This window comes from Megalops cyprinoides, chromosome 2 (genome assembly GCF_013368585.1).
Source record: "Megalops cyprinoides isolate fMegCyp1 chromosome 2, fMegCyp1.pri, whole genome shotgun sequence".
Taxonomy (NCBI): domain Eukaryota; kingdom Metazoa; phylum Chordata; class Actinopteri; order Elopiformes; family Megalopidae; genus Megalops; species Megalops cyprinoides.
In genome coordinates, this window is record NC_050584.1 from 19,315,239 (window position 1) to 19,331,680 (window position 16,442).

The 16,442-nt window shown below is 36.3% G+C and overlaps 1 protein-coding gene across 1 annotated transcript; it reads left to right on the top strand.

Moving 5' to 3' along the window:
• Nucleotides 1–2,050: 2,050 nt before the first annotated feature.
• LOC118772565 (delta-type opioid receptor-like) lies at nt 2,051–9,877 on the top strand. The gene is made up of 4 exons (XM_036521007.1): nt 2,051–2,212; nt 2,549–2,809; nt 8,459–8,811; nt 9,246–9,877. The coding sequence occupies exons 2-4, from the start codon at nt 2,571–2,573 to the stop codon at nt 9,770–9,772; spliced, it is 1,119 nt and encodes a 372-aa protein (XP_036376900.1). The 5' UTR covers nt 2,051–2,212; nt 2,549–2,570; the 3' UTR covers nt 9,773–9,877.
• The last annotated feature ends 6,565 nt before the right edge of the window (nt 9,878–16,442 follow it).

The window sequence follows — 16,442 nt, forward strand, 5'->3', positions numbered from 1 at the left end:
ACCTAATACATAATATATGATAAGAAGAGAGTTGTCTACTTCAGCTAATTAAAAGGATTTGATTCTTATAATCAGAGTGCACAGTATTGAATTCATGCAATTCATTACTCACACCAATATTTTATATTCCCTTATTCAATAAATCCACTTCAGTCATTGTCTCAAACATGTGGTATATTTGTCCACCATGAAGTAAATTCTACATTATTGTTGCCAGTCCTGAACTGATACCTCTCTTCAGAGGAGTGCCAGAAAAAATATCAAAGAAATACAAGGCAAAGAGTCTTAGGCATTTTCCATATAAAAGTATGTACTTTTACATGGAAAATGTCTAAGACTCATTGCTTTGTATTTCTGAGTATCATTATCAAACACATACAACTATGCTGGGAGCCGATTGTGGGACTAGTTGCAAGTTTTAATCAATACTTTATCTCTGTATGTATGTATGTGTGTATGCATGTATGTAGTAACCAATGTCAGTTCAATCCATCTCTCCCACTGTTATGTCAAATCCACTGAGGGAAAGGAAACTCTGGATCTCAGATTATAATATGCATAAGTCCTTTATATATGAAAGTCTCTTTCTCACAGCATCTTATTATCAGCTGTAAGCAATGACAGCACTGGACTCAAGAAACTTTAAAGATACATAGAAAGGATAGCAGGTGCTCGTCATAACTGGATGACTCAGGGGTTTTGTTTGATTTGATTTGGGCATTACTAGGTGATCACAACTGACTTCTGAGGAAAGCATCAGGTGTATTGGTAGCAGAGCAGTGTCAGTAAAGTCATATGTATACACATTTGGTTAACTGTGTTCAATGGGCATATCCCACTGTATCAGAAGCAGGTAGAATCTTGGCCTTGGGCTGATATCATCATACAAGAGTTAAAATATTGTAATATGTTCCCTCCCCATCTGATACAGGTTTGGTATGAGACAAGTTGAAATGAAAACCTGGTGAGAAGTGGGCAATGTTCATTTTATTCATGTCTATTTCTATTTGTAGATATCAGAGGATTGCGGAGTATACTAGCTAAGCGTCATACTATTTTTGCTTTATCAGAATTTTTACTCAAGCCATTTTGCTGCCCTTAGTTGCACCCAGATTCATGTACTAAATAATTTGCAACAGACAAAACATGAATCATATCTGATGATTTTCCCTAAATTAATTGCTTTTGACTTTTCATTAGCTCTCTGTGCCGATTACCCATAATTAGAGGAAAGAGCTCAAAGATCTTTGGCATCCTGGGGGCAGAAGGATGCCTTCAAATGCAATTCAGTGTATTCGTCGTGAAACCCACTGCATTAATAATGCCCACCTGAAATGGCAGTCTCTCTGAAGTACTGTATGCACTGGTTTATATATTAATGAGTTTTGTTCAGTGTCCCCTTGTTGTGCAGCCTCTTTCTCAATGAATGAAATTTAATCAGAGTTAGGCACCTCTTAACCTGGAATGCAATTGACATGGACAATGGAGAATCTTACTGGTTTATGCAGCCTGAACTCAAGTCAAGCTCCTCATTAACCCTTTTAAATAGTTATATTGTCCATTAATTATGCAGGAGCAACACTGGATTTCATATTGTAAGTGTGTGCATTCATTTCTGTGAGTATGTGTGTCCTCATTTACAAATTGTAATTAAATTGTCAGCATTAAATCAGTAAAAGCCTTCTCAATTATTAACCAACAAGACTGATAATTGAAAACATTGATACTTGAATGTGTAGAACACAAAAGTTTGTTTTATTCATTGTTTGTTGTCACAACCTATATATGATACATCTCTTCGTATCAAAATATGACCTCGTTTTGTGAGTTCAACAATTTATTTCAATTCATTTTTAGGTAATATAAATTAATGATTTTGACTTGGATTAGCCTATATGTTGGCCTATAGCCTAACGTTATATCCCAGGCCTTGTGTGAATGCCGGTGAGTTATTGTCACCACTCTGATGTCATATTGGCTGTGAGAGCTCGTGGGGGAGTGAGCGGTACAGCCCGTGCTGTGCCGTGGTACTGCGAGTCGCGGCGTTGCAGAGTAACCAGTCCGTTTCATACCGCGATCAACAAAGTTTGCAACTGTATTTTCTGCAAGCAAAGAACGACTGCATCAAGCATCATCATTATTTTAGAACTTGAAGGTTTTGCCTTTGAAAAGGAGAACGGAAACTAACCAGAGTGAGATACCAACTGTATCGGTAGGTAGCCAGCTGTGTTTGCATATGTTTATTTAGGATGCACAGAGTCTACACATTTAGGAAATTTAATATATAGAAAATACTGAGCGAAGAAATATTACTATGTTGATTTTCAAAAAAGCAAATCTAACATTTTGATGCAAACAAAGAAAAGCAGTGATAAAGATCTAAGATCTAAATTAAAGATCTAAAATCTTTAAATACTTGTCAGTATTGTACCATCTGTGTACTGTGGTCATTATTAAACCTCGTGTGCAGTGTAAATATTTGTGCAACTTACTTCTCAGAAAGCCGATCTGTGCTAACGTACTTTGTTTCCCCCCGTTTTGTTCTTAGTTTTTCCAAAGATTCCCGAACAATGGACAGCAATTTGGTGGAAATATTCAAGGAAGACAAGTGCCTCTCTGCCGTTTCCGAGGAGTGTTTCTCTAATTCCACTTGGCAGCCCAGTTATCCTGACATATATAATTTCACACCCAATGGAAGTTGGGCGAACGAACCCATGTCACCCATCATTCCCATCATCACTGCAGTTTATTCCGTGGTGTTTGTGGTGGGGTTAGTGGGCAACTGCCTTGTCATGTATGTTATCATCAGGTAAGAGACGTTTGTTATTCAAAGATAAAACGCTGTGTCAGTCATTTTCTAATAGGCGTGTGTTCAAGTTGCATGTCACCGCCAAAGGAGGATCAAAAGGGTTAAATAATTTGTGTTTTATCTTTAATTGTGTGAATACAGCGGTTTACATGTACAACAAAACAGTAAAAAAATAAAGCGTTTAAGTTGCCTTTTTCTAATTATATGTTTCAGGGGTATTTTCAGTGCGTGTGGGCCACCCAGTGGCTGGTCTGGAAAGCCGTAAAGTGGCAGACATTTGGGCCAGTTGTCTGAATTAACTAGCCATTCAAAATTTATACGTCTCAGTGGGTTAAGCATATCAGCATTGAACGTCTTTCTAATGGAAGTTGACCATATTGAAGGAAACATGTAAAATGTATTGCTAAATATCAAAGCAGGAGTTTGTAGAACATAGTGAAAGGAGAGTTGTATGTGTATGTCATCACAATAAACCACGATTTGGATTGTAGTTCTCTGCCTAATATGTTCTAATGTTTTTCAACTTCTGCAAGGGGTGGCTACAAGAATATATATATCATACAGGTCTTCAAGCTGTTTGTGTGATCATCTGAAACAGACATCTGAATGTGCCAGCAGAATGGGAAACATACTTGAATAAAGAAATTTTGAGAATAAGAAAAGGATGGGTATTGCTGATCTGTCTAGTGCAGGCACTGAACGCTTGAAGCTATGCTCTACTAGGTGATATATCACACTGTTACTGACACCTGATGCTCTATAGGTAGATCTATGATCTCTGATGCTGTACTACTTGGTGTGTTGTATTGTTGCTGATGTCTGAAGCTTTTTCCCCTGTTATTGACGGTAGGCGAGATACATGTATCACGTGTCTTCCATTGCACCAAATGTGTGCATAATGATCATTTCCATGCAAAATGACTACTACTACCCCTCATGCTATTTATAATACCTCATAATTATAAATATTTTTAATAGAGCCCTAGGCACCATTTTATGGTACACTGTACAAGTTGGATTTATTGCTACCATCTTTTTATGTACTGGTAGTGTTTTTCAGGTTTTTTTTTCAGCTTTTGGTTGACATGGAACTCTGGTCTGCTTTGAATGCACATTAACTGCCAATCGTAAAGGAGCTTGGATATGTGCATTTTATATATGCGCTGTGATTTATGATTCATTACCTGTTCTCACTGATTGATTAATCCATACAAACTAACCATGTACTGCTTACAGCTATTGATTATCCATACCTACATTCCAATTGACTATAGAGAAGCCTGCATCTCCATCTACATCAACCTGAAATGTATGATGCAGTGTCCTAGCCCATGAGCCTGCAAGTCCATTTGCCAAGTTCGCCAGTCCTGCAGATTGTGTTTCCACAAATCATCAATGACTGGGTGGCCAGAAATTTTACTGGCCAGAAGAATTTTACTGAAAGAATCTTTTTGCCTGAGAAATTTCAGTGAACAAATGCCTAGATAGATGTAATTTGTAGGCATAGAATCTCATGCTGTTTGAAAGTCTTACATTTTTACATATGCTACAATCGAACAATTCTTTATGATGATCTACAAATCTGAGCACTAGAAGTTACTCAGTTCACATTAAGCATGAACTTTCTCATGAATGAATTGTCACTTGAGGACATGCATTATAATCAGATGGTCTTGTATAGTTTTGAAAACCTTTGCTCCATGAGACCAGAGATTCCCTATCAAGGCGACTGCATATGACACAGTGGAAAGGTACTCTAGGATAATCCACCTTGACTTCATCTTATCTTCTCATAAGGGTCAAGTCTGTAAACTGAAATTATACACGCAGAAAAGAACAGGTTTAATAATAAACACCCTGCCCGGTGCATTTAATTATACTTGTGGGAAATTATCGAGATGTTGGCTTCACCACAGTAGCTGAGTGACTTTGCTCTTAAGAAATTCTTCAATTCTTGAGTGCTGTGAAAAAATGTGTGATTTTCAGATAATTAAGATGTGCTTGTGTTGAATCATATTATGAATCATATGGTACCTCGGTTTATATACCAGTATGATGTCACGTTCAGTAAACATGGATACTGTTTCAGTATCTTGATGTTGAAAGGATTACACAGTGTAATTGGTAACATTTTACTAGCCTGGTTTTGGGTGTTGTCTAAATATGACCATGGCACAAAAGTTGTGATGTGTATTAGGAAATCGTGATTGGCCTCATGTTTACTCATATGTGTAGGCTACTGTTATTGTTCTGCTCATTTATTCATCATTCAGTGTGATGGCTGTAGCCAATTGAGTAATGTTTTTATAAAAGCCTATGTACCCAGCCTCAATATCACTGAAATGCACTCTCCATTTTTTTGTTTGTGTTGAGCAGCAGATAAGCACTTTGTAAATTGATAGTGTCAGAATAGGGCCTGTAGAGCAGTAGTCTTCCTATTCCACCATAACAGCACATGGAGTCCATTCCAAAAACATTTACAACTTCAAGTGGTTCCACTCGGGCAAAAATGACAGTGCATAAAAGCCTTTTTAAAGGAAGATTGTGGAGTACAGGGAATAGGAGCATCATGCAGAAGGATGAAAATATCATAAGATTAGAACGACAGGTATCTGCAGGAAGTGTCATTTCCACATATCAGGCTTTAAAGCTTTCAAAACCCGTGTCTCATGGTATGGTTCCGTATAATATTTATACAAGTGTTAACATTACAACTTTACCAGGGGTAGTAAGTAATCTATCTGTACAGTGATGTCAGTCATACGTTATAATTAAGACCCTGTCTGCATATTGCCACAACCCATAATTTGGATGAATGGGTAAAACTTAATGTTTAAGTATTTAATTGGAACAATTTACCTTAATTTCGAAATTTAATCAACTTACCCAGGCATAAAAATTCAGACATTAAAAAAAATGGATTGCCAGCTGAATAGCTAGTAACTTTCTATTTGTTTTTTTTAGCTAGCTACGTAGAGTTACTGAACAAAGTGAATATTGCTAATTATTTATATGATGAAGCTGTCTGATAACCCCCTCAATACAAATTCCACTGTAATTTTTTTCTTATTCTTTGAATAAATGTATAATCCTATTCATCTTGATGATTTACACTGTCCTATGTTGCAAACCTCCCTATATTTACATCCAGCTGAGATGTGAAAAAATATAAAGTGAATTTTAAAAAAAGATGTTTTTGGTGCAATTAAGGACTGTTACTGCAGTCTTCCTTTGCCACTTGCACCTCAAATTGTATGTACTTTCTTGACAATCAAGGAGGTGTGCTAGGAACATCAGTTGCGTTGGAACTATTACATAAAATAACATTGGGCCTGAAGTAAATTGAGCTGGTTTGGAGAACTAGTTTATGATCACAGCAGTGGCTTATTATGTATGTTCCTAATTTGGAAGGGTACCAAATTTTCCATCCATTCCATAAATTTCCATAAACAGATGTCATCATTTTCAAAATGTGTTTAACCCATTAAATCCCAATGAGAAAACAGTTTAACGTGCAAATTCTGTTGGCCTCAAATCAAAATGACTCTACCTGTGTGAATCCTCTAAACACATACACAATAGTTTACATGCATTTTGTTTCCATGAAATTCATTACTTTGAATGTCTGTTGCAAATTAATATTTACTCAATGCATTTCCAAGATTTAATGTGAAGAAACATTGACATTAAATATAACAAAGGAAGGTCATTCTAGAGTAATCTACAGTGAGCAACGTTTCTCCATAAGTTTTGTACGGACATTTGAATACAAGGCATCATTACTGAACGTTAATAGGGAGTTCTAGGTTTAGTCTAAAGTATCACACCTTCTCTGGCAAAAAAATAAGTTGTAGGGTTACACCCAGCATTTAAGAAATGGAAGCTCTCAGTTGAATGTGCTATTAGAGTCTGGTTCAACACCTGGAAATGAACATACCAGTTATGTATATTTAATTTGGTCTGACTCATGAGCAGCCTGTCAAGGAGACATTAAACTAGAAGTGATCATCATAATGAAGGCTAGGGTTGAGTACAAATGAAGGATTGGCTATGGTGATATCAATGTTGTGTCATCTGTGTAACCATACAGTTAGAAAGTAGATGCTGGAATTACACATGTATGTAACCTAGATCAGTGGTCATCCACCAAGCTTCTAACCTTTTCTGAATGATATCATAATGTGTCCTACAGGAGGATATTGCTTGCAAATCAGAGATTTACGACGGCACTTGTATACCTTCCAAAGCTATGCTGTGAGTGCTACAAGGTGGTCAATTGTTATTTTTTGTGCAAGCGTTATGATCTAATAAGGTTCTAAAACCATTGTAGCAAATTCATTTTTTAAATTTATACACAGGATCTCAATGTTCTTGGATATGTAGAAATGGTTATTTAAAGAAACAACTGAAAATAAAGCAGGAGTCACATTATATGAGATCATAAACCAGGGGAAAATGATAAAAGCATCATTGTGCCTATACCAATTACAGGAGGGGGTTTAAGCTCTCACATATCAAACCCTAGGCGGCTCATTTGTCAAGACTCAGGACTCAGTCTACATGCCTGTCCCTGCTGAACAGAATTTCAACACTTGTGAATATCCATGAGCAGGCAGGTACTGAATATAGTTTGATCCTGAACAATTGCCAGTTAGTTAGGACATTTCTATACATCTCAGTAATGATGTGACTGAAGACCAAACATGTAGCAGACTCACTGCTCATCAATATTCATGAACACCTGCTTTCTCTGGAATTTGTTAGGGGGAACAATGCATGCAGGATTAAAACTTTCAAAGTACTGAGTCAGATGTCTGGTTATGTTGTAAACGGCCTCTTATTAGGTTTTGTGATGAATTGTCATATTTTGTCTAGATCCAAGACAGGTAGAAAAACTGCCTCATCTGTTATTTTATATTTTGTCATTTTTGGTTGTAAAAACCCAGTAACTTTACATTATCAAACCCTGCGGTATTACAAGGAGAGCAATGTTGTACATAGTGTATTGTTCTTGTGGTACCTAGTTAGGAAAGGTGTATTTTAATCTTTCTTTCCATTTTAGGGGTCCCGTTGCACTTAATCAATGATGACCATAAGTGATGACAGTTCCCTTGTATATAGAGAAACACCTTGTTAGGACAAATACCAAGGTTATGAGGTCTTTCAGAAGACAGGATTCACTGGAGTGACCAACTTACTTTGTTTTATATCTGAACTGTTTTCTTCGATTTTGTCAGTTATGTGCTGAAAACATCTTTCTTTACAATGTGTCTGTAGTGGCCTAATGTCCTCTTACTTCAATACCAGCCTGAAGAACTTCACTAATTTACTGATCATTAAAATCTCCGTTACAAACCATTAGTGTGCAATTTCAATAGCTAAGACTGTATTCCTGTTTATGTGGCCTATGAAAGAACACTATGTTTAATGCTCCCATTAAATGTTAGCTGTGGTAATTCTATCATGTCGACAAATCCAATTATGAATGAATGGTCACGTGAGAGAGCTACAATTTCTAATCCAGTAAACATGCTCATCACCAATTTCAGAACAATGACTTAATCACATTTGTATGTGTTCACAGTGTTCACTAAGGCAGCTGTCTTATGTGTGTACATTTTTTAATCTATGGGATTGTTGCCCCTCTAGATACACAAAGATGAAGACTGCCACCAATATCTACATCTTCAATCTTGCTTTGGCAGATGCTCTGGTCACCACCACCATGCCTTTCCAGAGCACAGATTACTTGCTCAATTCATGGCCTTTCGGAGAGGTGGTTTGCAAGGTGTTCATCTCCATCGATTACTACAACATGTTTACCAGCATCTTCACGCTGACCATGATGAGTGTCGACCGCTACATTGCAGTCTGCCACCCCGTCAAGGCTCTCGATTTCCGCACTCCTATAAAAGCCAAGATTATTAATGTCTGTATCTGGATTCTATCTTCTGCCGCTGGTATACCAGCTTTGATCCTTGGAAGCACTCAGACTAACAATGGTGAGTGGCTAACTGACACAGATCCTTTCTCATGTCATCTTGTATTCCTCTGAAATTGGATTGTGTGACCATTAAGTGATCTTTTGTCATGATGACTGGTATTAGCTCCAGGTAAAACCAGATAAATTGCAGGAAATCACATTTTCAGTTCTGTTTGAAGATAGATCCCTTGATTGGATGTGAATTGCAAGAAGATTGCTCAGGCAATATATCAGTATTCAGGAGAATAACGAAACTGCAGCATGGCCTATAATTTTGAGTGAGGGAGAGCATGTTAGAGTTAGAATCTGTTCAGGATTCCTTTTATGACTGTTCTAAATACACAGTTCATGAGACTGCTTCAGATTCACACAAGGTAAAGGGGTTTTTGCATCACATTTTCTCTGTGAAGGAACGAGGCATCATCATTCGTGATTTATCACTTCTTTTCACAGGCACCACAGAATGTGCCTTGCAGTTCCCAGACCCCTACATCTACTGGGACACCCTGATGAAGATCTGTGTGTTCATTTTCGCCTTCATCGTGCCCGTCCTCATCATCACGGTGTGCTACACTCTGATGATCTTGCGACTGAAGAGTGTCCGGCTGCTCTCGGGCTCCAGGGAGAAGGACCGCAACCTGCGCCGTATCACCAAGCTGGTCCTGGTGGTGGTGGCCGTCTTCGTGGTGTGCTGGACCCCCATACATATTTTCATTCTGGTCAAGGCCCTCACGGATGTCCCTGAGACCACCGCCGTCATGGGAGCCTACTTCTTCTGTGTGGCCCTGGGCTACACCAACAGCAGCCTCAACCCCATCCTCTACGCTTTCCTGGATGAGAACTTTAAAAGGTGCTTCAAGGACTTTTGCCTCCCTTCAAAGCTAAAGGCAGACAGACAGGGCACCAGCAGAGCCAGGAGTACCATTCGTGAGCCTGCCCATCCACAAGGGAATCCCGACGGAACTAGCAAGCCAGTATGACTAGCAGTGGAGCTCTCCTCCTTTTCCCCCCAAGGAAGAGAGGATTCAAATGACCTTGGCTTAACCCAAGTCACATCAGCAGTCTGAACATGACAAGATGTTGAAACGCCACACAGTGCACTCTACTCATTGAATCACCAGTAACAGAATCTATGGTTTTTATGTTTACAATCATCAAAAGGTATTGGGACAAACCAATGCAAACCATTTTTCGCATGTTCTGTTTTCATAAATCATCCAGTTGTGATAATCAAACGACATTAAACAAATGTGATTCTTATAAAGGGATGGTATTGTATATAAAGTCTGAATCCATGAAGGTTCAAATGATGAAAATATCATATGCGTGAATCAAAATCACTTCTGGTGAGAGATTATTTTCTGCATTAATTTAGCATTATAGAACTGGAGAATTCACTTGATTTTCAAGTTTACAAACTTGTATGAGGATTTTTAATTTGAATGACACCAGTTAAATTTGATATTCTTTTTAATTATTAACTTGTAATATAATACTTAAACGTTATTCTGGCAAAATGTTTCATTTTATTTTGGCATCAAACTGCTAAAAATTGAGTATGCCTTTTCTAAACTATCCTTTCATTTTCAAAAAAAAAAAAAAAAAAGTCGGCTTTATAGAGTTTTTACAGGATACCTCTTACCTTGCCCAATAAACATCTAACCAGACATAGGACAAAAATCTTGCATTGCAGCAGTAATTTAAGTTAAATCTTTCTTTCAGTATGCACTGTATAGAAGGAGTTCCCCAAATGACTTTTATCAACATGTATATGTACTTCCCTGTGATATTTGAAATAGTGAACACTGTAACACCGTCTGTTTAGGGTTAAACAGGAGAAGACTAGCTACCAGCATGTTGTTGTTCATGCCTTATAGTATACTAAATATTGCAATTCATGCACCTCTGAAGGAATAATTATTTAGATGTACGAATGTACATCTAAGATAATGTTCTTTACATTTTAAAATATGCTTTAGAAAATCAGACACCATAGAAAGGGCTTATTTGGTCAGCAGGTAGTGTGATATAACTCTTGTAATTGATATACAGTGTTTTGAGGCATTGTTAAATGGAAGGGCATATATTTTGATGCAAGTCGGTCTTAAATAGCAGCACTGGTTTCTCATCAGTTTAGTTCATATGCATTTTATTACCTTTAAAAGCAGTAGTGGCACATGGCTTCATTGTCTCAAAACTTCATAACGTCAGTAGTGTTCTCATCCACAATCACACCTTCAGGCATTATACTGCTGTAAAAATAACATGATCTTAAAGGTTTATTGAATCTTGACCAAAGTTGTAGGTGTAGATTAATGGATTCTTTTGTTTATTTGTCATTTTTTACTGTAAATATCGTGGATAATATCACACCTCTGATGTGGCATTCTTCAACGTAAAATGCTGCTCTGTCATTATTTAAAAAAGAAAGTGTCTGCAATTTTTTTTTTGTTTAATGTGAATCTACTACATTTATGAATTAGATCTATGGAGACACTATAGGACGCTATATGGACCATACCATATTGCCAGTAACATCATGACAAGTGAGCAATTTACACATGAAATTGTAAATATTATATATAATTACATGACTGCTTATAGGTATGAACAAGTAATTTCAGATCATGAGGACAATGTAATTAATCGTGATTGTTGTAATTATTACATTTCATTACAGTCAAACATTTTTCTGAAATTCTTTTCTTTCTCTAACTCGAAGCCTATCCCGTGTTTCTTCCCAACCCTAACCCAATGTTCAACATATCCAATGACAACTATTAACGCAATTACAAATTACAAGCCTTATTACAAGGTGTTCAATCTGTAATTGCAGAGCAGATGCAAAGAACCTACTTATTTAATGAATGTGTAGGTATACACAGTAAGTAAACTGGTTACTTAATATTAAGCCATACAGTATCAGTCAAATATTTGGACACTTTTATTCTTTATTTTTACTATTTCACCCATTTTAGAATAAAGTAAAGACATCAAAACTATGAAATAACACAAAAGGAATTATGCAGTGACCAAAAAAGTGTTAAACAAATTAAAACTATTTTATATTTTAGATTCTTCAAAGTAGCCTAAAAATATTTAAATTAATATAGTACTAAAGAAATTCATGTATAGGTATCAATTTCACTATTTAAAGATGTCTAAGAAACAAATTTCAAACATTTAAGCATCTTTAGATTAAAATGTCTTTGAATGCATGTTTCTCATCTTAATCTTAATTAGGTGTCCAAACTTTTGACTGGAGCAGTATGTGTTGATGCAGGGACACCAGTGGCATGATTTTCTATTTGAAGATATAGGTAAAATTCTTCTCCAGGTCTCCAGTGGGGAAATTTTCATACTTTTACCCAATACATAAGTGTTAATGTCATACCAGCTATGTGTACAGTATGTCAACATCTGTGTTCCTACAATGAAAGTATGTCTGTATTCTTAAATTATGAAAACACAGTTTCATTACTATAACTAAATGTTCATTTTAAATTGCTGGTGCTAAACATATTTGTCTGATAGCTCATACTTCAAAAGTTGCCATAGTAGCCTCAAATATATTTATCTTTAGATTCAGCCTGGTTTGTGTGTTGATAGCTTTGCAACTGACACAATCTGCTCATTGACATGGTTTCATGATCTATGGAACATCTAACATCTCTGATATTAAGAGCATTTTCTTTTGAATACTGATGTTCAAAATACTCAGGGATCATACTATATACTTGGGCATACATAAATAAACATTTCACCTTTTAGAAAACATCACACCTTCGGCTGACACTTCAATGGGAGAACATTAATAAAAGATCTAATTTTACTTTTGTTAAGGTGAGCAACTTTGCAATGTTTTTCATTTCCTATTCTTCAAAGGCCATAAGTGCCCTTTAATGTCCAGGATTCAGTGCATCTCTAGCTGGTGTTTATAAATGAATAGCTCAGTCAAAATGAATTGCCAGTGGGAACAGGAGTCCTTCTAGAATATAAGTGAACCAGACTGTTAGGCAAAGTCATCTAAGATCACGACTGAGTTTGACTCCCAAGTGAAATAGCTGGTTGGTGTCACTGCACTGCGCTAGGACAGGTTTCAGTTCAGTTATTAAAGATGTAAATGTGATAAGGGCACAAAAACAGGTCAGCAGCCTCTCTAATCAGAAAGTGCACTTGCCTGTGCTGTGTATAGTGCGTGTATGCGAATCCTGGACTTGAATGTTTAATTGAAATTTGGCAGAGGGCTTAAGATCAGCTCTGACTGGAATTGTTTTATAGTCCAGTCAGGCTGATAATTATAATATCATTATTTTTGAAAGTTGTGGTGTGTTTTAGATCCTCACAGCTCACATTTAGATATATCGTTATTCAAATAAATCAATAACAGAAAAACACATGAGGTTATAGGTCATCTGAGACTGTTTTTCATGAATTGATCTTGCATGTTAACAGGTGTATATGATATCCATGCTACAGGAAAAAAAGTATACAAAACATTATACATTTATAATAGTACAAACATATGTTAGTAGTACCAACGCTGCAACTGAAATGTTCATTATTTTACAATGAGGAAACGTGGTCCAAGAAACAAAAGCTTTGTTCAACCAAGAAACAAAATTTAAAAAAGGGGGTTTGATCACAGCTCACGTTTTCATTAACAATTTTGTTAATAAACAAAATCTTTAATGTCAAGTGTGTAATGACTGCTGCTCAAAATATGTTAGAATGTTATTGTATATAGCATGTACATTGCAGTAAAACAACTTATATAGAGTTCATGAACAAATAATATTATCCAGGTCACATGACCTTGACTGTAAACTGAAAGAAATGTGACAAAACTATTTGTAAATGCTTAAATTTCCACTGCTTATACATATGAATGTAAATGATTAAACCAATGATAGTATTTTTTCCTCACACCACAGAAAAAAGATGCTTTGAAATCTTATACATTCTTCTCATGGTTACCAGTATGGCCACTTTCTGTGAGATCGTTTTATATTCTGCCCATCAGAGAGTGCACAAAGACAGTGAAGATGTCTTGCCTTTTGATTATTTATAGTAGAGAAAACTCATACAAGAGACTTTATTTTGCCTAATGGGTGGAGACTTAGATACTCTTGTGTCAGAAACAGACATATGGTATGTTAAAGAATGACATATTGATCATTTTAATTATGAGATTTTAAAATGTTCTGCATTGTGTCATATCATCATATTTTACTTTAGGATACCTTTTTTCAAATCCATCTTTTTTCTGTTGGAGAGTTGCATTTTCTTTATAAAGCATTTTCAACAATTTCATCTGATAAAAATCAGATAAACATGTAGACTACACATTAAAATGTTTTAACATGACTTTAAAAATGAAAATGTGTATATTTGTTTATAGTGGGCATCAGTATGTACTGTTCAATCTTTGGAATAATATACTCTGGCTTTGTATGAAATGTGAAAGAATTCGGTGACCTGCAGTAGAACAGCAGTCTAATTTCTACTCATTGTACATAACAGTATCCTGTGATGTGAACTATATTTTGTTGTGAAATCTGCTGTGTAATTTATTATTAAAGTAAGTGTGCAGTGATAGAAGTGTGGATAGAAATTCTCAGTGTTTTACAGCTCAGAAAATATCTACATATCAAAATGTAGCTAGGTTGTTGTGAAAATACAGACAGTCCCTGGTTCAACTGAAGAATGCAATTCAGGTTACCCTTGTCTGAACCAGATGATCCAGAAATAAATATGCCCTGAAGGATAAAATAAATATCTTTTTTCCAGCTCCCCATCATGGGTTCTCTGAATGAAAGCAAGCTAAAATAAGGCAGAAAGAAATGAAAGAAATGAAAAGAAAAACTTTGTCGCCTTTTCAAAAATTTGCTTTTAATTTTCAACCCTCTCACTGGCTTTTTTATTTTTATATTTTTGCAAATGCTGTGTACATGGATCAATGTAAACTGGGCTGTTCTGAGACGGGGACTGTCTGCATTTTATAGAGATTATGATTTATATCAAACTGCACAAGAGAATTTACCTAAAATTATGACTACATAATTCTATTCAATTAATGGTTTGTTTAGAGAAGTAATAAAAGAAGAAAATGTGGTAAGAATTACGTTTTATTTGAAAACTATAGCACTTTTTATCTAATATTCATGGGTAAATAAATTGCACATGACCAAGGACAGTGTTGGTAGTAAGGACATTGACACACAATTTCTTCTACAACCAGAATGAAACTAAATTTTCAATAGCTGCATTGGTTACATAGCTAGAAGCATAAATAATATAAATCTCAGCTGAGTACTTACCAGCCAGCAAAATGGCATGCACAATATTAAGCTATTGCTTCAAATGTCAATACCTGATGAAAATTTCAAAACAAACTGGAGGATTAAAAGAAAATTGTTTTGCTTGTATTGCCCATAATAAACATCATTTCAATAGCAGTTATGTTCTGTGTTTTTATCCCTATTGCTGTTAACATAATTTGGCCACATTGTACAGTGTTAAATAAAAAGGTAGATACCTGGAGTTTACATTTAGACTCAAATTAGCATTTGAATTTTGGTGCAAGAAGACATACATCAAGGTAAACATCAGATGCACTTGTGCTTTTTTAAGATCAAGGAACCGTAAGTCATCCATTATGGTGATGTCTGAATCTTCCATTTAGGAATGAAAATGCAATTCTCAAAATTGTATGTAAGTTCTAAGATTCATTTAAGTGCCCCGCTTACACATGCCTATCTCCACATCATTGTTTGAAAAAAAAATTACTCCCATCTCTTGCTGTTCAAAGATGCATGTCTGTTTGTGATTTTGCTAGTGCTTTTATGTGATATCCTAGGCCAATCAGAGATAAGTACCATTTTAAAAAAAGAGAAAAGCAACTTGTTTGTGCATTCATGCATCCATGTATGACATTCATGTCAATATATCAAATAGAAGGTCATAAAAGGAAGAGAGGTCCCATGGTTTTGAGAGTGCATATGGTATATGCCGCTAAATGAACTGTTTAACTTTCTGATTTCTTTTATTGTGTTCATGATATGCAAATTCTGTGCTCTGCTTACACATATCCTCTCAGACCTTGTGGACAAAATTGCATTTTAATGGAAGTCATTTTAATGGAAGTTCCATAACTTAGGAATTCAGGAGGACAGGAAATTCCTATACCTACCCTCCCAAAAACAATCCAGACCAGCAAATTGATGTACATGTTGCTGAGATGACAGTAATAGCTTCTGTCAGTTATGTGAGAAACCGGTAACATTAGGGTAGCAGAATGCTTTCAGTGGTGACACCACCCCATAAGACTAGGGACGAATTGTCTTTAGCTCAGCTGGTAACTACGTTGGCCATTAGTGTCAATCATGCACTGAAAAAAGGGTTTCCGATATCACTTGCAGAGTGCTGCACCTCTTTCATGTGCACTACACATATAAACCACCTACGAACCTCACCTTCCCAATGCATCAGTCGTCTGCGTGATCCCATCTCCTGCCCTCTCTCTGCTTTTTCTTCCTCTCCTCCTACCTGCAGGTCACTGCAGTATTACCTGGCTTTGCCCCTCTTCAGGTTTCCGCTGTCTTCACCCTATGGCCAGAACCCGCCCTTTCTCCTCCAGAATGTCCAAAG

Coding starts and splice junctions, on each gene's coding strand:
- LOC118772565 (XM_036521007.1), top strand. CDS start 2,571: ATGGACAGCAATTTGGTGGAAATATTCAAGGAAGACAAGTGCCTCTCT. Junction 2,810..8,458: donor GTCATGTATGTTATCATCAG/GTAAGAGACGTT, acceptor TTGCCCCTCTAG/ATACACAAAGATGAAGACTG. Junction 8,812..9,245: donor AAGCACTCAGACTAACAATG/GTGAGTGGCTAA, acceptor TTCTTTTCACAG/GCACCACAGAATGTGCCTTG.